The sequence below is a fragment of the Columba livia genome, chromosome 25, assembly GCF_036013475.1.
Source record: "Columba livia isolate bColLiv1 breed racing homer chromosome 25, bColLiv1.pat.W.v2, whole genome shotgun sequence".
Taxonomy (NCBI): domain Eukaryota; kingdom Metazoa; phylum Chordata; class Aves; order Columbiformes; family Columbidae; genus Columba; species Columba livia.
In genome coordinates, this window is record NC_088626.1 from 2,026,672 (window position 1) to 2,049,692 (window position 23,021).

General features: G+C 48.4%; 1 protein-coding gene across 4 annotated transcripts in view; it reads right to left on the bottom strand.

Annotated features, from left to right (window-relative positions):
- Nucleotides 1–23,021, bottom strand: part of LOXL2 (lysyl oxidase like 2) — a 44,725-nt gene that overhangs the window by 4,838 nt on the left and 16,866 nt on the right. For 3 of the 4 annotated variants that reach the window (XM_065040941.1, XM_065040939.1, XM_065040940.1), the window contains 7 exons: nucleotides 13,287–13,498; nucleotides 9,074–9,296; nucleotides 7,353–7,536; nucleotides 5,505–5,656; nucleotides 4,988–5,155; nucleotides 1,947–2,112; nucleotides 1,226–1,469 (listed from right to left, as the gene is read on the bottom strand). In XM_065040941.1, coding sequence (XP_064897013.1) covers nucleotides 1,226–1,469; nucleotides 1,947–2,112; nucleotides 4,988–5,155; nucleotides 5,505–5,656; nucleotides 7,353–7,536; nucleotides 9,074–9,296; nucleotides 13,287–13,498 — 1,349 coding nt within the window. Of the gene's footprint in view, nucleotides 1–1,225; nucleotides 1,470–1,946; nucleotides 2,113–4,987; nucleotides 5,156–5,504; nucleotides 5,657–7,352; nucleotides 7,537–9,073; nucleotides 9,297–13,286; nucleotides 13,499–13,748; nucleotides 14,082–23,021 lie in introns of those variants that run through there. The other variant, XM_065040942.1, reaches the window with a different exon arrangement.

Consider the following 23,021-nt stretch of genomic DNA (forward strand, 5'->3'; position numbering starts at 1 on the left):
CTCTACTTCCACATCAAAAGCCATCCAAACAGAAGCTCCCAGTGATGGAGGGAGGAAAGCAGCGGCATTCTGAGCTGTTGACTCTGAGGCTGCTTAGTTTGGCTGTCTCTGAGTAAAACTGGAGTTTCTCAAGTCTGACTCAGTTTCTGAACTATGTCTGAATCATTCAAAGCGGTGTTTGCATCCTGGTGTTTACAGACTGGAAAGACTGAAGAGGAGCTGAGTTCATCCTCCTCTGTGTAAACAGAATCCAGTTTAAAGCCCCCAGATGGCTCTCGGCATCTCCCTGATGCTTTCCCAGTCTCTCCCAAATTGCTCCGAGCCTTTTTAACCACCCTGCCATGTGCTCAAAGCCTCATGGTACCCAAATCTTCCCCCAGCGCCCTCCCAGCAGGGTCAGAAAGGCAGAAACGTGTCCAAGCGTCCTCCCCTAAACACACTATTTTCTATTTACCTTCAGTTCCGCGCTGCTCAGCTTTTAGTTCTGCAAATATTACAAACCAACCTGTGTGCAGGAAGAGTGGCCAGAATTTGCCCCACGCCACGATCTGAAGCTTAAGAGCGATATGGCGCTACCTGCACCCCCTCAAGACTAGAAAGGACTCCTACATTTGAGAATTTACTGCTCTAATGTTTTCACAAAGCGTAAGTCTTAGCAGCAGGGCGAGCTTTGCGCTGTGAGTCACTTAGCTCCCCAAATTAGAGAAAATCAACCGTATAACAAGCTATCATTTCAGAAGGAAAGCATCTGGACGGCTTGGTTCCAGCTCCCTCTCCTCTTTCTGATTTACTTTGGCAGAAACTACTGGCTTCCCCCTGAAAAATGATGCATTTCTGGGGGTGAATTTACTGTTTGTCAGAATCAGCACAGCACAGTCTCCCAGCTGTACACAGTTTAAGTGGGGTCGGGATGCATTTTTGTAAAAAAAGCAGAATTACAGCGTGTTCTTGGGTCCTTTCCCAGGTGAGGGAATTCGCTCAGATGGCCGCACCTTCCCGCACACAGCAGGTCCATACGCATATATGCATATCCCCATGTGCATACATCTCTCCCAATGAGAGCTGCACATCACATACCATTCTATATTATAATTCCTACAGTAATAAGCTGATTTTCTGCTGTCAGAGGATCCCGGCTGCCCTAACGCAGCAAAACATCCCCGTGGTCAGCAGAGAGGGACGGAAGAGACGCCGACCGCGCCAACCCGATTTTCGCGGCGCTCACCGGTGACAGTCGTGCCAGACCCAGGCGTGGCGGCCGTTTTTGGGGCGGAAGTCGGACTGGCCGTTGTTGTGGATCTGGGAGGAGAAGCGCAGCAGGCGCCGGTACCCCGAGGTGACCGAGGTGTTGGCGGCGGAGCTGGCCAGGCAGTTCTCCTCCAGCGCGCACTGCAGCATGAACATCGGCCGGTCCTCCAGGTACGCAGTCTGCTCCACCAGCTCCGCGTTGAGCACCAGGTCCGGGGCAGCTGGTTTGGCGGAAAGATGGTTTGAAATTCATTGATAAGCTGCTAAAAAACCCCCACAAGTGTCTGCCAGAGATGCAGCCCCTTCCTTGCGTGATTTCTCAGCCCCATCAGCAAGCATTTGCCGCTGTTTTGACCTTGAACAGGCAACAGGATGAGAGGAAACGGCCTCAAGTTGCACCAGGGGAGGTTGAGGTTGGATGTGGGGAACGATTTCTTCCCCAAAGGGCTGTGGGGCATTGGAACAGGCTGCCCAGGGCAGTGCTGGAGTCACCATCCCTGGAGGGCTGGACAGACACGGAGATGAAGTTCTCAGGGACATGGGTGAGTGCCAGGGGCTTGGGAATGGGTGGACTTGATAATCTCGAGAGTCTCTTCCAACCAAAATGATCCTATGATTCTATATCCAAGGCCACCCCCCTTTCTCCTATCTCAGGGCAAACACTTATGCAAAAATCAAATAAAACCCACGTTACTCACTCTCCGAGCAGGACACACCAGCACCGAAGCGACCGCCTCCTCTGGGACAGGAGACATGGGCTCCATCGTGACGACAGTGGGCCAGGGACATCTCCGTCCCCGAACACTTGACGCCGCTCATGACCACGTTGTCAGCGCTGACATCTCCGTGCCAGTACCAGGTTTCCTGGGCAGAAAAAAGGGCATTTCACACACTTGTTAGTGTTTAGAGGACTGCAGGGGGAATATTCACCCCCCCGTAACTTGCTTTGCTCCCCCAGCAAAGATCAACACAAAAGCCAACGCTATCAAGGAGATGGATGTTGCCAAAGGATGCTGGAAATTCACGGAATGAGCCCAAGCCTGTTTAAGCAAAAAGCTAAGACTGGGATTAAAACCATGTTCCCTGCCCTGACCATCTTACTAGTGTTAAGCAAATCTCTCTCCTTGTTTTTGAGCTGGTTTAAATCTCTGCTTGTTTTTAATCCAGCTGTGAAGTCACTTTTCCACCCTGCTCTGTCCATCCTTGGGCTGTTTTAAGTCACTTAGGCTATGCCTTTGGGAGAGATGCCCGGCAATTAAATCACATTTGTCTTGTGACATCTGTGCACTTGGGAGGGCCACAAGTAATGCCAGAATGGCTGCTTGCTCAGGGAGGGGAGGCAGAATTAACAGACACGCTGGAAATGCCGGTGGAAACGAGGCATTTGAGGAGCACCAGGACTAACAGGGTCTGCATCTCTTGGTTCTGAGCGGGAATTCACAGATGTTCAAACCCTGCTCACTACTCTTCTCATCACCCACTTCTGCAAAACCTGTGGGAATGTCAGAAAATTAACTCACAGCATAACACCACCCCCAAAATTAAGTGTGCTAAACCCTGATGAAGCTGCAACTGCAAAGCTTGGGAGAAAGGAAGAAAGAAGAAATAGAAGAAGAAGAATTAGAAGAAGAAGAAGAAGAAGAATAAAAAGAAGAAGAAGAAGAAGAAGAAAGAAGAAGAAGAAGAAGAAGAAGAAAGAAGATGAAGAAAGAAGAAGAAAGAAGAAGAAGAAGAAAAGAAGAGAAGAAGAAGAAGAAGAAGAAATAGAAAAAGAAGATAGAAGAAAGAAGATGAAGAAGAGAAGAAGAACAAGAAGAAGAAGAAGAATCATATGATCTTTTAGTGTCAAAACTTGGAGCACGTTTCCAGGAAAAGAAACCCCATCTGTACCATTGCTACAGGCTGTTTGTGAGCCCCGTTAGCAACACTCTTTGCACACACGCACACAGGGCCGCCCTGTTCAACACAGTGTAGCTTTATGCTCATGTAGCTGGTGCAGCCGGGATATGCATAAGGGCCTTTTCTGTTCTAAATACCAGCAGTCTCGGCTACAGGAAGAAATGTCTTGTTTCTTGCTGGGCTCTCAGGGCTATGTCAACAGAGCCAGGCAGCTGGAAAGGCGAGTGTTGAGCGGATTTGGCTATCCTCAGCACTTATATGAGTAAATCAGCTGGAGGAATCAGCTTGAATAGGGGAATCGCCTTGATAGCGGCTTGGGCAGCTCCAGCATCCTACCTCCCAGCTCCCTGACCTCGCTGTGTCCCTTGGGGACCTGCAGATCCATGGAAAACAGCTAAAACGCTTGGAATCTGCCTGCCCACAATCCCAGTGTGTCCTTCCTGGATCCTGGCTTGGTCATTGCTTAAAGACAAACTCATCTCCAGGCGGAGTCATAACCATCCCCTTCTGCCTACGGTCTCTCGTGCTTTCTCAACACGCACCCAGCAGCCCCGGGGATGCTGAGGTTTTGAGGCATTTTGGGGCCTTATTGTTCATCCCAACACAAAACCAGCAGGAACTGGGCAGAGAGGAGAATCCTCACTGGGTTTATCAGCAGAACTGGCTGCATCCGAGCACTGAGCAGGCAGGAAAATACAGGGGAACAGGGACAGGCTCTGGTCTCCATGACCACATTGTGCTCGTTTGCCCAAGTTTTCGATTTCCAGAAATTGTTTGGGGAAAATAGTTCTCTTTCCAGAACTGATCTAAGGCTGTTTTCTGTGTGCGGGTTTCCATCTACATAAACACACATGAAGTTTATTTGTTCAGTGGCTGTTTCCCCAAAGCTGCTGGCAATTGCTGATTTTCAGCTGAAATGCCTCATCAAGGGGCTGCATTTCCACAGCAAGCTCTGGCAGGGGATTACTTTGTCCTAGGGAGAAACCAGTTTATTTTAGGAGCCAAAACCTTCATTTTCCCAGCGTCTGTGAACCACAATAAAGACCCAGAGGTTATATATTTCCTTTCAAAAAATCTACCATCACACCTAGCTCTGCCTGCCCCTCTTTCACTTTGTGACCCTTGAGGGATGTGTCAGTACAGAAGAGTATCTTACACCACGATTATTTGCCTACACCAGCTGCTTATCCAGCCATTTATCCAGCTGGGAACTGGGTGGGAAGCTGTTGCCTTCCCTCTTCCAGCTCTCCCCATTGCCTCTTGCTTTCCTCCATTCTGCACACCAGGCTGCCATTCACTGCGCTGGGAAAGAACACTTTATTCCTTTGTGGTTATCGCAGGCTCGTTAGTTGGAAGCTTTTATGCCTTTATTAAGTGCCATTCTTAGTTGTGTGCAAGCAGGGAGGGTTTAGGGCATTTGTTGTTAGAGGAGCAAGAAATGCATACGGCTGCACCCCACACCAGTGTACCGAGAAGTAACTGCAGGAGCAAAATCAAATTGTTTTCGAGTGATTTGACACTGGGTTAAACTTGGCTTCAACTCTTCACTGGCTCAGGGAGGGACAACAAAGTGCACGAAACCACCAGCCTGACCGGGACTAAGGGAGTCGGACTTCCCAGGAAAGCTGAGCCTGAAAACAGGCTCCTTCTGCTCTGGGTTCCCCCCAGTTGCTGTTGTGCAATGGGTTTTTAACCCTCAGGGTCCCTCCAGCTATTGCCTTGAAGCTGAACGCTGTGGTTTGTGGTTTGTATTTTGAATAGAAAAGCTTTCCCCCTCCTCCAGCAGCCCCTACCCGACCGGATATCTGCAACACGGGCACGGGAGGGAGCGGGGACGCACCTGGAAGGCATGGCTGGCGAAGCCCAGGCCCAGCTGCCGACACACCACCATGGCCTCCACCGTGCCCCAGTTCTCGCTGCAGACCGTCCCCCACTTCAACGTGCCGTTGCGTTCCGCCAAAACCTCCACCCGGCCCTCGTACGGGTTGCGGCCGCCGCTCAGACGCAGCTGCAGGGCATAAAATGTCAATAATCATCATCACAAACTTCATAGGGAAGGGGCAACAGTTGGGCAAGCGGCGCTCGGGGTCTTCTCAAGGCTTGTGGTTGAAGTCATTGAGCCCAGAAAGCCCAGTTCAGCGCTCACAGACCCGTTTGGGGGCTTATAAATGGGTGAAAGAGCTCAAAGCTCAGTACGAAAAGGCAGCATCATCCGTATTTGCCCTCCTGATACAATACAGATGTTAAAATCTAAATGGAAGGTGAAGCGATTCCTGCCCTGCACCGCACGGGAGGGCAGACGCTGCTCCAGGGTGAAACCCCCTCGCCGTGCTCACAGGTTTAATTTGGGTTCTCACCTGATTCTGGAAACCCATGGCTGGGACGTTGCATCTCACGGCAGCGTCTTCCTCGTGGTTACAACCCTGCGACTCCGTGTTGAATTTGCAGTCCGTGAGGGATTTTTCAAAGCCCGTGCAGTCGATTTCGTTGAGATGAATCGGACCCATGCCTGGGGGAGGAAAAGAAGGAAAGGGTCCTTACCTTCTGCCCGTGCTACTGTGTGGTGAAGAAATATCCAGTGACGGCTTATTAATACAGTGCAGACATCACGCGGGCCTCTAGCATTCAAAACACCGTGATCCTGAAAAAACTCCAGTGATTTCTTGTAAAAATAAAAAGCTGCAAGGTTATTATTAATAATTTTACCGTTACATTCTTTCCAGTAGTCTCTGGCACTCCAGCGTGCAAGGAACAGAGAAAAAGCCAAGTTTCCTTGTTACATAATTTACAAACTTCAGCTGGAGGAATTCACAAATTATGACCTTTTGGCTGGGTCTGTTTGCTGGAATCTGCTCCCCGTCGAGCCCTGATATTTAGAGGGGACATCCACACGTTTGCTTGGACAATAAACCATAACAGCACGGGGATGTGTGAGAAGTCAGTGAGCTCTGGGGCAGCCGTGACTCCAACAACCCCAACGGCAACAAGAGGGCGTAATTAAACCCCCAATGAGGAGGCTGGTCCTGCAAATCAGCCTTTGAACACACAAATGCACCGAGATGCAGCCGTAACAAAGCAAAGTGTAAATATGGAGTTTAGCAGCTGGGAGACTCCTCTGTGCAACGGGAGCGCGGAGGTGAATTTGGGCCAAAAGAGCAGCTTTTCCTACCAGAGCGCGGTGATGCGGCTGCTGAAGGGAGTTAGCAAGCGCTCAGCATCCCGGAGGACAGCTTTTGACAGCGTGCACTGACTCTTTGCTGGTGTTCATCATTAAGAGAAAGGAAAAGCGAGCGTGTGGGAACGGGCAGCGGCTGCTCAGAGTTTCCAGGCTGCGGATTCGGCAGGAACGGCACGTTCTCCCCCCTCACGTGGCAGCCGCTTCCCCCCCCACGATGATTTTGCTGTTTCCTAGAGGCAGCTGAATACATCAGCAGCTCCTCACATCCCACCGCAAGAATTTTCTTGGCAAATCCAATGGATAGGTCACATTTTGAAGCTTTCCAGATTGCGGTCAGCACCACAGTGCTTTACATGTGTTGGTACTTTCCCTCCCCTGCTCCAAGTCATGATGGGCTGAAGATATTGGTCTCGCACTAGAAGGTCTGGTTGGTGTTATTTTCTTTAGGGTTTTTGGGAGCAAGGCGTGTGAATCAGAAGGTGGTTTGCGAGGGGGCGCGTTAGGCTTTGAGTTGCCACTCGCCACAGTTTGGGATTGAAGCCAACTCCCAAATACAGGAAATCCAAACCCAAACCTGGCTCTGAACCATTCAAATGCCCTTCTATTTATAATGGGCTAAATTTGTGTTCTGATCTTAAATTGGAGAGTGTTTGAAGTCCAGATCCAGGACCCATTTTTGCCATGAACCTTCTAGTAATGTGTTTACACTGTGATGTGGACCCAGAGAACTTCTAAAGGGAATTTGAGAGGAACGGATGTGATAATAAAGAGGTAATTACTGAAACAGATGTCTGAGGGAAAGGTTCAACTCGTCATCACTAGACTTCTCTCAAGGAATCTCAAGATTGTTCTAAGTTACATATTCCAGTTCGGCCTCAAGCTCCTGGACTCAAGAGACTTATTAAGGGTAGAGAAAACTATTCCTGGTCCCCAAAACGAACACTCCGGTGAAAATACGCTCTGTCCTGCAATGTGAAAGGGTTTTCTTAGAGGTGGATGATGCACAACCGGTCCCTGGAGGTCTCACCTTGCCCGAGCCTGGCGCCCGTTATCGCCTCCTTGGCGCTGCCAAAGCCCAGCTCCCGGCACACCACGCTGGCCGACACCAGGTTCCAGTTGTCGTCGCAAACCGTCCCCCACTCCCCGTTTTTCAGCACTTCCACTCGTCCTTCGCCCGTGTTGGCTCCTCCTTTCAGCCTCACCAAGGGTTGCTGGAAGACACAGAAAGGGTGTTACCACCGCCGTCCTTGCCTTACAGATCTTATTCACAGCATATTACAAGGAAGTTGTGGCGCAAAAAGTAATAATATTACCCTGAGGCATCTTAACCACCATGTAATGCAAAAGGCTAACGGGAGATCTTTATCTGTTAAGGCTTATGGGATGTGTAGACAGATGTTTCTCACGGGCAGAAAAGAAAGAGTCGTCTTAGTTCTCTGCAGTTTTAGTGCTTGGATTTAGTAGCTTTTCTTCACACAAGCATAAGAACCCTGCTGGATATTCACCAACCCAGCTCCCATCCCATATCTCTTGGGAGCCTCGCAGGGGGTTTGGGAGCCGCACTGAGCCAGCTAGCACAGAATCATTTGGTTGGAAAAGACCATCTACCTGTTGCCAGATGGATTAATTTGCTGTGCAGATCTCCAGATCAGGGTCCTGAGTTAACCGAGGAGACCAAAGTGGAATTCAAGTCACCTAAAACCCATGTGATTTGTGCAGAGACCCAAAAAAATAACCCCTTCGCTTTTAAAACTGGAAGCATATCCAGTTTTCCAGGCTGGGGTCACAAAAAGGACATCCAAAGCCTACACAAAGGCTTAAGGAATTACTTGGCAGCGTGTGTGGCTCAGAAGATTAGTCATGATTTACAAGATCTTTCACCTTCGAGGCCTAGATCCTGCAAGCTCTCGTGCAGAGAAGAGCCTGGATTCCAGGCAAGCAAACCAGGGCAACAGCCCATTCCTCCTAAAGTCACAGAGCTACAGGCCAAGATCCACAGCACCTAAACGCACCCACCAAAAAACCCATCTGGCCCAGCATTAAGAGCCTCCAGGTTCCAAAATCAGCCCTGCATTCTAAGGCTGTACATAGTTACAGCTGGAAAACTTCTAGCATCACCCTAAAACATGTTTGCTGCAAGTTCAGCTGTTCTGTCGCATTCAGTCGCCCCATTGACACTGAGAACAACTTGACTCCAGGGTCGTTTTATAACAGCTTTTTGCATATCTTAGAGTTTTTACGCTACACTCAGCCCTCTCCTCACTAGACTAAACAAACAGAGCTTATTCAGCCTTTTCTCTAGGCCGTGTTTTCCTGTTTTCTCAGGGCATTTCTTTGCAGGAAACACAGGGGTAGCGGAAACACCAGCTTATTTCCATCGTACCTCAACAGGAGGAATGACCCAGCAGCATTTAAGTGGCTGTGAAACAGCAAAGCGCGGCAGCAACTGGGCACAAATTCAACTGGCTTGAATGGAACAGCTCGAAGAGAAACGTGACAAACGTATTTTCTTACTACTTGCTCACAGCTTTGCCAGCTGCAGCGGCGAGCTGGTCTCGACCCTTATAGACAAACACGACACCACGAATTTGAGGGGATAGAAACTCAGCAAGAAAGACAAGGGGACATTGGCACAACTGTCTGGTTTGTGGCTACATGCAGATACATGCTCAGGCCTGATAACTCATGGTGAATAGTTACACTCCTTGGCTTTTCCTGCTCGAGAGGTTGTGTTTAATCTCTGCTCACCTCTTGCCTGAAGGCTTTTCGGAAGCCGCTGTGGCTGCTGGGGGCGAAGGCGCGTCCGGGGACGCAGCTGACGACAGCGGGCATCCCGTCCTCGCATGTCACGTTCTTCCCCGTGTCCACGTTGAGGTGGTTGCCCAGTTTGCAGCTGGAGATGTGAGCTTCGTTCCCACTGCAGTCCATTGAGTACGGCCAGTAATGCTGCTTCCTTCTGCTGGCAAACATCCTTGAAGGAATAAAAGAGAACAGGGAAAGTTAGGAATCCATAAAAGCTGCACTGATGTGGCTCCATTTGGGAAAAAAATGCCTTGAAATGAAATGAGGGTTGAATGGCGTTATTTGCTCATACACACAATGAGTCTCTGTTAAGGTGTCACACTTGGGAGTTAATAAGTCATCTCCTTAAGCTAAAAATCAGAGCGTGGATCAACAGTGCAGCTAGAGCAACAAATATGCACATAATAGAGATCTACGTTATGTAGGGGTCAGAGATGAGTTAATTAAAATCACAGTGTATAAACAGGGCCTGTGCAAATAAAGGTGGGTGAGTTTGGACTGCAGAGCCCCCCAAAAGCTCTGTCCTGTGCTCAAGCTTTGCCCTTTGCCAGCCATCACCGATCAGCTGGGAGAAGACGATGGCAGATTGGGAAGAAAACCACGGCTCTTCGGCATCTCTCAAAGCTGCGGTGTTAACAACCGTGAGCCTGAAAGCAATTTCCGAGAGCGAGAGCAATTCCCTTGATGACAAGTTCACAGCAGAGGAGATTGGCAGCAGTTGCTGCTTCTGGTTCCCAAAACGTAGCACTTGCCTGGAGTCGCTCCAGGGACTCCTGAGGGGGAAAGGGCATGTGTGATAAGAAAATAAAGTAATCCAGCTTCATCCTAACTGTGTTGTTGGATGAGTCTATCGGACCTAAAATAGTCAATGAAATATGGGTCATATCGTTACCAAAAGGGAAATGCTAGAAGTTAAAAAGGCGGCGCAGAGGAGGCAACGCCCTGCCGCGATCTTTGACGTGGCTTTGCGAGCTCCCTGGGCTGCTCTGTTCCAGGAGCAGCTGCCATGCAGCCCGGCTCATCCAAGCATTAGCCGTGGTAAATGGCACAGCGAGGTGCGTGGAACCTGCCCGGAAAAAAAGGAGCACCAAATAGTGATTAACTGTAGCACAGCCCTGCAGGACAGGGAGCCCGGGCAGCATCTGGGGAAGGGACAAGGAGCTTTCCAAAGGTTTGGAAATAAAGTGGACAGGGCAAGTTTTTCCCACTGATGCTCTTTGGGGGTCCTGTGTGGGCTAATTTGGACAGTCTCAGCTGCTCAATGGGACCATCTTCTCCCCTCTGCTTGCTAAGCTTTGCTGACAAGCTCATATGGCTCACGGCCACTGATTTATCCTTTCTGGAACCAAATTTCTCCGGGTTGGGGTTATGGCCAAATACAGTTGGTGTGGAGATAGAGATGCAACTGCATTGTGTGCTGAGCGCAAAGCTGAGCTGAAGGATGGAGGATGGAGCAAGGCTGAGATCCACCCCATAGAGCAGCGACCGAAAACCTGCCTGTCTTGGGGGTAAAACACCGGCTGTCAATCTCCAAATCTGCCAAACCAGCTGTCAGGGACCCTGAATCGACAGAAAATGAATGAGAAATACAAAGTGGGGATAAAAATTAAAAAAAATGGAAAAGTAAACCCAGGGAGGATGCAGGCAGAATGTGCAGAATGCTCCGCAGACTTCAAAGCAGACAAGAAACACAGCCCGGCTTAGAGAAGTAATTGCGGGGATGCCTTAGAATAGCAAACAATGACCTCAGCCTGGAAATTTCAGGAGGCATCAACATCTGGTTGGTATTAACAGCCCTTGGTAGGCTGGGGAGAAACAGCCAGAGAAAGCCCCACCTCATTTCCCCAGACCAAATATATGAAAGAAAAAAGAAGGGAATACAGATGATCTCTATGGATAGAAACTCAGGGCATTCTCATTTACATTTTAATGCAGAAAGTTTAGTCAATTCCAGGTCAAATTGAAGCCCAAACCATTAAGGTATCGGGTCAATCTCTCTGCCTTAGGCATCTCCGGTCACAAACTTCTACTCTTCCCATCCACAAAATGCATTTAATTCTACTCTGCTTTCTCAATCAGAGCAGGAATCGGGAGGAGGAGTTAACAGTGCTTATATAAAAATCACTTTGAAGAATTAACAAGAACATGGAAACAACACTGAGATTTGTTTTGTTTCCGAACATAAATCGCGCTGTCAACTGCAGAGTCTCGGTTACATTCAGGACTCAAACCCTGGCACCGGGACAGCAATGAACTAAGTTGTTTTCTTTCAAGCGAGATCCATCTGCAAATCATTTCACCTCCCACCATTGTGCAGGAGCAGGGGATCAGCTCGCAAAGCTGTGGTGTGTGGGGAGCAGGATGGGGGGCTGTGGGACGGGGACACTCGTAGCCCCCCAGCAGAAACCCAATTCCAACCCATCTCCAGCTGCAGGAGAGGATCCGCTCTTGGGAGAAATGGATTGACAAATGAGGGAGGGCAAGACCCGAGTTCTGCCAACACAAAGGTAAATGCCCCAAGAACGACCGCAGCCTTTTAAACTACACTAGCCAAGCAAAACCATCTAGCTGACAAAGTTTTACAAGGCTTTTCCCTCCAATAAAGTGCCATCCCATCTTCTTCCAACCTGGGAAAATCAGTGTATTTTCCAACATATCTTTTTGTGGGCGCAGGAGCCCAGTGAGATGTCGCTGCTTGATGAAAACAAGTAAAGGTGAGGGAGGTTTTAGGACACCATCTGTCTGGCTCGGTAGCAGAGATCTCCAAGCCTGGTATTTGTATTTTCATAGCTCCAGTGAGTGGGATTTTCAACATTGCTGAGTATTATGCTGAACAACGGTGCCTCAGCTTTTCCATCCCTACGTGCACCAGTGCAAGAGACAGGGCGATTACCAAGCACCCTTTGATTCAAGGCAGATGGCTCCAGCTGCTCAAGTTAATGCTTTTCTTGGAAACAGCACAACTGAGAAGCAGGAAAAACCGACTTGGTCTTCCTAGAGGTAATTTATTGTGCCCTCCTGCTCTGACGCAGGGGATGGGAATCTCAGAGCTGAGATTGAGGGAGATGTTCTGCACAAACACTCCTCGAACTGATGTCCAGGGCAAAACATGAGACCACCTGGTAGCAATTATTAATACACTGCTCGTCCTCCTGGGAAGCTTGAAAACAGGATTCCACTCGGGTTATTGTATAGTCTTTGTGCTGCTATGTGGGCTTTGTGCTATTCCAACCCAAGGACCTCTTCAATCGATCTCTATCTGGCTAATGAAAGAAATGAAACGTGGCCAGACGGTTCCAGAGGAGCTTTCAGAAATAGCGATGGCAGAGGCCAAAGGGAGCAGGCAGGAAAACCACAACTCCTGCGCGGAGAATTCGGTTCTCCCCTTAACCACTCGATGCTTTCCCGCTCTATAGGTCACAGCGTAGGAAAGCAACGAGACAATTTCACTTAAGCTATATTGCATCTGCTTTAGGGTGTTGTTTCTAGGGAACAGTGTAGGAAGAAGCGAGTCTGTGATGGAGGCTGGTGACAAAAAGCAAGCTGAAGCAACAGAAGACCAGAGCTCCTGGCTTTCAACGAACAAGAATCACAGCCCGAACTGATCAGCTTTCAGCTCTGAAATACACAACATCCTCCCCATGGATCGCTATTTTCTTCCCTCATGTTAAAGCAATCTACAGTTATAGGAAGGAAAAGCAGCACTGAAATCATCCCACAAAAGCAGCATCTCAGATGTACAGGCAGAAGCAGCAGCTCGGTTTACTGATAGAGTACAATTAATTTGCTCAGTTCCATCCTCTGCACACAACACAGAACCTGAAGTTCCCACTGGTGAAGGAAATGACTGCGCTATAGCTGGAAACAACAAAAGATTTACCCACATCTGTCTACATCTCCTACCATAGGACCTATCAAACACAATTGATACCACACCAGGTCTTCGGCCCGAATGGTGAGGATCAAACGACTCCTTTCTGCTCAGGGAAATACTTGACATTTCAAATATTGACACAGAAGGAAAACCTGATCTGAAGGAATGAAGCAGTTGGAGGTTTTTCCACCTCAAGGTCTCCAGTGTCATTTGACAATTTGCATTTTCGAACAAGGCCCCGAGTGTTCAAAGAAACTTGCGTCTCACGCAAAGCTCTGCTCTTACTTGTAGACGTTGGTGTTGTATTTCCTCTCGCTCGGAAACCCAAACATGCCACAGACGACGCGGGAGTTTTTCATGGTCCAGTGCTTGTCGCAGATTTGCTTCCAGGTCCCCTCGTCCTTCACCTCCACGTATCCCTCGGTGACGGGCACCCGCTTGCGGTAGGTGGCGAGGATGGGCCGGATCCTTATGTCCTCCACCTGGATGTTCATGTTCTGCAAGCACAAAGAAACGCAAATTATAGCGGTTTGCAAGGAAACTGGTTGTGTAGCTTCGAAACGGGGAACTAATTCCAGTTCTGTTCAGGGCTAATGGAGGCAGAAAGGATGAGCTGTTTAGGAAAAGACACAACGGGAAAGGAAAAGCCCTTTCCACCTCGTGCAACCCCATCTTGCAAAAGAGGATGCTTTTCCTCGTTAAAAACAAGCATTATTTTACAAATGGCTACCGAACAAATCTTTGTACATTTAATTCACTGAAGTGCTTGTTCCTGAAGCGCAGTGACCTTAGTCTTAGCTACTATAGAAGTGAACCAAGCTTTGCTAGGGCCAGCTTAACGCTGGCAGCCTGCAGAGGAGGACTTTGGGGCAATCATCAAGCCTTTCCCCACTGTGAAAACTGGGATCCCGATGTGCTGACACTGGTGTTTCACCCCGAGCCAGGTTCCTCCTCCGGCTGCAGCGTTACTGGGACGGCAGATGAGTCAGGAAGGTGGAATGGAATGGATTTCACATTTGGAGCCTACGTGAGGACGCTGCACAAACAAACCCTTCGCAGAGACCCAAGCCCAGAGCAAAAGGCTGACTGGAAAATATCCGCCACAGCAAGCAATTACAAAAGAGCTACTGAAAATTGTTATAACTTGCTTCCAGGAGAGCTTTTCTTGTACCAAAAAAAAATAGAGTATAAAACCACGTGGTTCTGCTCACAGTTACATCAGAACTGAGGAATCTTCCCCTCCTCTCGCTCAAATTCAATCGCTCGGAAAAGAAAAATGCCCAGAGCTTTAAAGAGACACGAGCCTCTGTGTAGCAAGGCACTTAAGGCACTTTTTTCCCCCCTTTTCTTCTCCTCAACCCCTTTTATATCATCTGCATTTTCCACCCAGTTTTACAGATCACTGATTCCTCCTTCCACCGTGGATGCTGGAGCATCCATGAGACGCCCCCAGTGACCCTGGCAAACAGGACCCTGTGGTGTCCCCAGTAAGGACAGTGCCACCCACACATGGTTCACAGTCTGGGCTTTGCTTTTGAAAGCTCCTGTAGCCCTCAAAAAGAAAAATACCCCCACAATGACATCCAAATTTGTTACATCTGAGGCATCTTAAGGTGCTCAAAGGGTCTGATTGCAAGAGCAAACTTGTGCGCCCTTTTGCAGCCTGGGAGGTCCATCTGCAAAAGAAATGTGGCAGATTCTCTTGAAATATTGCATGGTGTATTGACTACGTGCTGTCAGAAGAGCGGCAGAGCCTTTGTGCATCAAAGGTGTCCCCAGGCTGGTTTCCAACACCTCCAACTCCCTTTTCCCCCGGTGTAGTTTAGGAAACGTTTCCAGCTCTTCCCTTGATGGAGAAAATGTGTGTACCTGGAGCCACAGGCCAGTGCTGCCTGGGAGGGCACCTTGTTTCTCTGCTCTACCTTGCCTTAGTTTCTTCACCAGGAAACAAGAGGTAATCAAAGCCTTAAATCCGTTTGGAAATAGTTTTGACTGCTGAAAGTCTAAAAGCGTTTGTAATAAAAGGATTAACCCAAAGGCCACAGAGCCAAAGCTTAAAATCGCACTGGAAAAGCACACGAAAAGATAGTAACCAAGGAGGAAATCTGCATTGAGAGCTGAGAAAGGGGGCGAGACAGCCAAAGTGAGTTTCTCCATCTGTGACGGCAGGATATTCCCACCCTACGTAAAGCACTAAGTATGTCTGCAACACATAGTTACGTCAGTATCAACCATACTGCCTATTTAAATAGCTGAAATGGAACATTTTCCCTGACTATACCTGACACGAGCAACGTGCTAAAACCCACACGTGTCTTTTGCTGGACAGACGCTTCCGTTTTCCTTGAATTTAGAAAGATCCGAGGCCACAGCCGGTCCTCAGCAGGATGGAGAGGAGGAACATTTGGAATAAACTGGGATTTCACACTGAGGAAGCGCGTTGAACCCCCGTGTTTTGTGCTAAGCCCTGTTCAAATCACACCAAGTGCCGTTCCAGATGTTAAACATCTGCCTGATGCTTCCACCGCGGAGCAGCAGAGTCATTATTCCCACGTTGCTCCTATTAGTCATCGTTAATCCATCACTATCCTCACTCCCGCATCATTAGAGGTCTCAGCGATGGACGGGGGTGAGAAATCTGCAAAGCCTTCAGGATAAACGGGGCACTCAAAGGGTGGGAGAAATTGAGGATTCTCAGCTGCCTTTTGCAGGTTGAGAAATAAGGTGCAGAGAGAAATGAAGACATCCAGCCCACCTCCAATAGCTGCCAATGAGAACGCTGAAGAAACCCACAGCAATTCGTCCCTGCTCTATTCCTGCAGCTTCCGAGCATCTGTATCCCACAGATTTTCCAAGCCAGGAGGTATATTTTAATGTTCAAACACATTTGAGAATCCCTTGCTGGGATTTATGATATCAGAACAACGAGAAACCAGAAACTGAGTCAGAAAAGGAAAGAGAGACAAGTCACAAAGTTGCAAGAATATAAAAGCTCTTGGAGAAAAACGGGGAGCCGTGACCCCGGCCGGGATTCGAGATCCCCACATTTCCTACTGCCAGGCTGTGTGTTTGGGCAGCTCCTTCCCACTAACTGGTTGGACAGGGTTGTCCTGGATGGTCATTTTACAGACGCGAAAAATAAGGTGCAAACTTGAACGGCTGGATCTTGGGCTCGCAAAGACCCCGTTGGAGCCAGCACGAGGGCTTGGGTACCGCTGGCTCCCATCAAAGGTCCCACCACACGTCCCTCTTCCCCCAGAGATGCTGACACACACACTAAAAGAAATGCTGCTCCAACCTGGGACTCTGTTCTAGCAAACCCAACCCCTCTGTCATGGGTTTTTTGCCAAGGGAAAAAGAAGTGAGCAAACTAGAATGAAATAAGCCATCATTTCATACCCTCAAGGGTGTTATTTATCTCCAGATAGCTATAGCAGACCGGCACGCAATGACATTTTCATGATCTGTCTGAGAGCAAAACCAATCCACATCCATTCCCCTTTCGGCTCACAGAGAGTAGGTTTAGGGCAGAGAATTATTGATACAGCAACTCAAGGGTTTGCCGTGAGTCTGAGCAAACGGCTGAGAAGAATCCCAAGTGCTGTAGATACCAGCTTTACATAGAAAGATTAAAGAACAAAGGATAGAAATATGTATACTGTAGGTTTCTCAAGGAGAAAGGGCCGCTAAGAGCTTTCTCTTGATAACTCGTTGCAGATTTGAATGTTTTCCTTTCATTACGGAGTTTTTGTTACACCGGGAGTATTCAATAATGCAAATACAGGCAGATTTATACTTTATCTTCCAACACCAACGTGTAGAGCGGCCGGGCTAATGGTAAAAACAGGCTCCACATAAAAATCAGAAGCAAACAATACTTAATGGCTAGAGCAGACCTCTTTAAATCACTCTGTCCCTGCTCTATGTACACGTGGAGACAAATGCCTACAAGAAGCTGTCGTATCAACGAGGAAACCTCATCTCCGAAAGTATGACTTATTTTCGCATCGTAGCCATACACAGAAGCTCCAAGGTGGACCTGGTAAATCAATCCTTTAAAGGAGATCTGAGGATCGCAAAGCAGGTATCAGCCGTGAAGTAAAGCCTTCAAAGAGCAATGCTGCCTCTAGGAAATAACACTGGGTTGGCTGCACCCCACATTACAGGAAGGCAAATAGAAGCCCAAGCCCCAAAGCCAACGGGACACGGTTCACTCAGTCTAAGGCTGAGCAACACAAAGCAGGGAGGGAGAAAACCACACGCAGCTTCCCAGCACAAGGGGAAAACGCTGCTGAGGGTTTTTCTACCCATAAAGCAAGAAGAGGGAGCGAACCCAGAAAAAGTCAACTGTCCTGGCTCGCACACCACAGCCCTTCCCTGCCAGCCTTGCGCAACTCCCGCTATCCAGGCCAACAGCTGTGCAGATGTGCGCGCCAGCCCCTTTTCCTCTTGCCTTTCCTCCCCCTAAACTCTAAATCTTAGAATCCAGCTACCAGCATAATCAAGACCTGGATCTCCAAGCTCTCCGCTTATGAAACGATCCCACCCACATGCTCGAGGCTGAATCAGCTCTCGCCGTTGCTGGAGGAACGTTCTGAGGATGCATTGCGTGTCTCACATTGCTGACCCCGGGCATGGAGTCTGCGGGTCTGCTCCATCACTACCGGCCTCACCCCTCAAACCACAGCCTTATTTTCACCAAAGTCACCCATTCTGGCACAAGCAACAAGAAATCCTAAGGTGTTTTTCTCCTGCTTGAGTTAAGCCTCCTCAGCCTTGAAAGGTGTGAAGAAACAGAAAGCAAAATAAATCTGGAGGGCAGGAGGGGGAAGCGTAATACATCTATTCCTAGATTCAACACTGGCTTCCGCATCAACCAGCTTTTCACTGGAGTCGCTTGATTGCATTTAATGGTATAAAAATCAGACCATAGCTAAAATAACTCTGTGGTCTGAGGCTGAAGAGATGATGCTCAGTTCTGCCACAGGTCTGTGTCATTGCAGCCACCTCCTCACTGGCACCTCTTGCTTGTGCGTCTTCACCTCTTCCGAAATGCGATGACAACGCTCTACCCATCTTGACGGCTTTGAACCGCAAAACCTTTGTGGCAATGGCATCACATCTGTATTTACTCAAGGCAAAGATGCAATTTTGGCTGGGACTTCCAACATTTCTACAAGGCAAATCAGTGTGAAAATAGGTGAAAAAAACTTAAAGTGTCCAACTATTCTGGGTTGGGCCATATTCCCCTCCACCACGCTCCTTTCTTGGCCAAGAGCCACATCCAAGACCTGCATGGCTGCTCCTCTTAACCACAAGCCAAGACTCTCGGTCACAAACCCAACGAATCTCGGCTTTGGAGAGCCGGGGCCTGCCTGGGGACAGCAAAGAGAAAGGGGCTTGTTTTTGAGCTCGCACAAAAGGATTCCTGGCTCGGAACGTTTTCACATGAGCCTCAGCTGCTTTTGTTTCCACTCTCTGAACCAAACGCTTCCCCACAGCTTCAGATCTGATTGCAAAAAACAACATAACTTGTATAATGGTTTCTTTCACCTTTTGCTGTTTTTTGATGGCAGAACACTTACACCCAGGACAGCAGGCTTGTTTCAATACCCTTTTCTCAGCAATGCCCTTTTCTTCTTGCAGCAGCCCTGAGCATGCCCAGTAATTAATACCAAGAGCAGATTCCATTCCTAGAAACACAACTGTGACTTTGCCGAGTGCAGACGCTGGTCCTGAATCCCCGGCTGAACTCAAGCCACAGCAGCTGGGATTGCAGAGGGGCTCTTTGGAAAAGCATCTCAATATTCACATTAAACACACGGCCACGTTCTCAGCCATGAGATTAAGGAACCAGAGAGCTGCACGGGGCAGGCAGGTCTGCGCTGCTATGGTTGCGTGTGGCTCCCTTGCAGCCAGAGAAACGACTCAAATGCAGGCAGGAAAGTAACCGCAATGAAATTTTGCTTCTGTGTATTTTACTTTATCATTTTATTTACAAAACCCATCCCCATGAGTGATGCTGAGGCCGGCAGAGCAGGAGCAGAAGAGTTTGGTGCTGGCTCCAGCCGCTATCTGGTCGCCAGGTGATGGTACAGACACACAGCTTTGGCAAAGGTGCATTTCTTACCACAAATCCTTGATTTAACAAATGCAGGGAGCCTGTGTGCTGTCTCCAGATAGTCCATGTTTGTTTCTTTCCTGCTTTAAGATTGCCCATAATCCACTCAAACTGCTCCTTCCTTCCCTAGGCCTGACCTATCCCACCACCCCTTGGATGCACCTATTTGCATCACTTTTCATGTACAAGAGAGCTCCAGGATTTCTTGGCTTCCCAAACACCAAGACATTAAGGCTGCAACCTGGACAAGAAATTAATTGATGTTTTGTCTTTTTTTTTTTTTTTCCCCCATTTAAGAACATAACACAAAATCTTTCCACAAAGACTTTGCTCACCCCAGAGGCATCTTCTCTATTGAAACCCTTAAGTCCCTTCCCCTGAAGATGACTTTGTAGAAAGCTCTCTCTCCACATACACAGGAATGGGTGGAATCTGTTTCCATTTAAACATCTGGAGCTGCGCCTCTGAGTCACTAACAAGGTTCCAGCTGTTAAATAAACAGGCTGAAACAGATGCTGCAGGACAAAGACGGGTCACCAACGGGGGACGGGAATCCCTTGGGAACATCACGCTGCATTGGACCGCAAGCACTTTTTGTTCTCATTTATGCAGGACAAAAGTGTAAAGGGATGAGAGTGCAATTCAGGGTGAGGGTCCAGGAGCAAATACAGCGCGGATTATAAACGACAAAAGCCGAGGCCTTTGCTAAGCCGTGAAATGCTTCAGCGGCAGCCTCGCGACTGCCAATGCAAAGCAGGGCAATGAAAAGCGCCAGAGAAAAGAAAGGCTGGTGATGGAATGGAGGGCGAGAAGGCAAGAGCACTGAACCCTGGAGATATCAGCTTTGGAGAGGATGCTGCACATCATGGTCCGAGGGTTTCACGATGAGCAAAACCTTTTACATTCTCCATTTCCTTCTATTTTAAAGGCAATCTGGAGCAGACGCTGCAAGCTGGCCAAGTTTATTACTCGCACAAGATCGTAGTCTGTTCTAAGTCCCCACTAAATGGTTTATTGATGCGTGCAACACAAAAACGGTCTCACATCCAGCACCACAGCATCAGCTACTCAGGCCCTGGATACAAACAGGTTAATTTGTCCCCCAAGATGACAAGCACCAGCTCTCTGCCCATCGAACCCAGCACCAGGAGCCACCACAAAGAAAAACCAAGGCAGGCAGTTAGAAACCATCAGACACTCTGAAATTACAGCACTAAAGAAACACGATGGCTGACCCCAAAACAGATTAATTAATATTTGTCTGAAGTTAGCACCAGAAGAGATGCCGAGATCTCTTCTAGACACACAAAGCATCAGCTTCGGGGCTTATGCTTGGAGAAGTAAACATTTACACCAAGGGGAAGGAGATTCACTGTTGTCATAACAAACAGGCAAATAAACCTTTTATTGCCAAACACTGAGAACCAGACAGTCAAGACACGGAGCTCAAGTCGCAATTTAGGTCACCAGCACCTGAAACTCCCCACAATAGAGTCCCCACTGATATGTGTGGCAAACAGCTGGATAAGAGGAACATTTCCCCGTGTGCCAAGGCACAAAAAATGTCCTTGTCCCCCTCCCCTCCTTCCACTCAGAAGCAGCTCAGCATACAGCAGCATTTTATATGGTCTCATCCACTGAGCCCAATTTAGTTGGCAGCAAGACTTACCCACCGACTAAGAAACTGAGACAATACAGTTCAATCCACTTTTAACCTGGCATAACCGCAGCCTTTGAGCCACTGGGCTTTGAAGTGAGACTTTTAATGCTTCACATACACCCAAAAGCGAAAAGGAAGCCAGAAATAGCAGCACAGCCTGGTGTGTTTAGCCAGACCTCGTCTGCCCACCGTCTGGCCAAAGCTGTGCTTTAGGCCCAGGTACCAGATCTATTTGTGAACTTGTAACGACTGCAGGAATTTGATATATTTAGAGTATGTCCTATTTGAAGCCTCCGTGTGTGCACACAGAGGAAGAGGGTGGACAACAAATATTTTGTTAAGGATGTTTGGGGGGGATGGGTTAAAAAAACCAAACACCCATCGTGCATTTATTTAAGAAATATATTAAGTGTTGGAGTTAGTTACTGTGGTCTTAAAATTGCTGGTCAGCCTGGTAAGGCAGTCGCAGGTGGGTCTGTGCTGCATTGGGACAGTACAAAGTGAAAAAGCAGGGATGGCATTCGCTGCTCGTGGTTTTGTGAACAGACGTTGAATCATTTTCATTTCAGAGCTTCTGGCATCCCGCAAAGACTCGGGAAAACACTAGAGACTGTGCAGCATTCAAACTGCAGGCGCTGGCACCCTGGAAAGGGACATTAAAGGGGGTCCGTGCTGCCCACCCCACGGCTTTCGCACACTTGTGAGCTGCACAACAAGAAACAGGCATCACTCCGCACCTTCTGCATTGATTTTATCCCGTTCTTTGTACGTTTTGCCCCAGCGTGTCAACAGAGAGACGCACAGATGGTGCTTCCAGCCTTTCTCCTCCGTTTCACTGTGTTTCCAGGTGAGTCCTCAGCTCGCTGCCCCTGCCCCACCAGATACAGCACTTACTTGGGGCAAACAGCACAAGGTCCCATGTGCTCACAGATCTTCGGCTAAAGCAGCAGATTCCACTTGTTATATTTTACAAAGCTCGAACTATTCTATGTATATATTTATAGCACTTATTTCTCCCAAATTCCATCAGTTTCTGTGCTTTGAGCGCTTGAAACCAACATGATTAAACTTTTCCTCTGAGCTCCCAAGACACCACTGACAATGTTCCTGCCACACTAATTCCTACAAGAGCAACCAGCACGAATAAAATGGGTATTGTGCTCTGCCACCATGGTTAGACCTGACTTGTCCATCAAGCCACTAATATGAGTTAGAGTAAGGAAAACAGAAAGTTTACCCCAGGCTGTGGCTAAAAAAGGAGGAACGCAAGCAAAAATCAAACTCTGAGTTAAATGGTGGTGTTTTAACAGCAGCTTTGGCCTCATCGGGCAGGATGAGCAGATGTTGTGTGGAGGATCCCAACGAGCAGGGTCAGCACCAACTGGAGTCCTGTGGGCAGCATTTACACTCAACTACAATTGCTGGGTTAAGCCCGGCTCAGCCACACGCTTGCAGCACTGCCAAGCACAGCTACTGCTTTTATTTTAACCCTTTCAGCGTTCAGCTTACTCTCACAGGTCTGTGGGATGAGAGAGGATGTGATACCACAATATACATACCTGCTTTTTCCCTCCTAATGCTCCCAGAGGCAAACAGGTAATAACACGCAACAATCAAACCACAAGCCCTTGCTCTCTCCATTCATAAGACTAAGTATTCAGTCTACATGCTTTAAAAAGGGGGAAAAGCCTCTCTGTAAAAAGCAGTCGATGTAATTACGCTCACATCAGCGCCGAACAAACACTCACTGAGCTTTGAAAAGGTGAGCAACCTTCCGTGGTGACGCGGCCACCGAGCTAAAGGGGGATCAGGCTAATTCCAAGCGGCCAGCAGCCCGTGAAAGGGCTGCCCTGCTGCGCACATTCATCACCCTCCGAGAAACAGCCCTTTGAACAAGTCCTGAGGCTAAAAAAGCCGCAGCGGCTGTGGAATATAGCAAGCAAGAAATGATGGGAGTTTCTTTGATGGATTTCAGACCTGCCCAACCTCGGTCCTGGTAGAAGAATTAACCCTCCTCCTTTCTCTCTCCCGTCTTCTTATCACAGATCTTCCATCACTCACGCTGGACCAAAATGCTTTGCTATGGTAACTTGTCTGACAGAAGCAAGGGTGCCTTCCCAGCGGGGTAAGGAACAGCTCAGGGACAGGAAGAGATGTGACGTGACCCTCAAAATATGAGCTGTGATGGGAAAAGATCAGCCTGACCATATCTACATCAGCCAAGTGGTTTATAGCGATG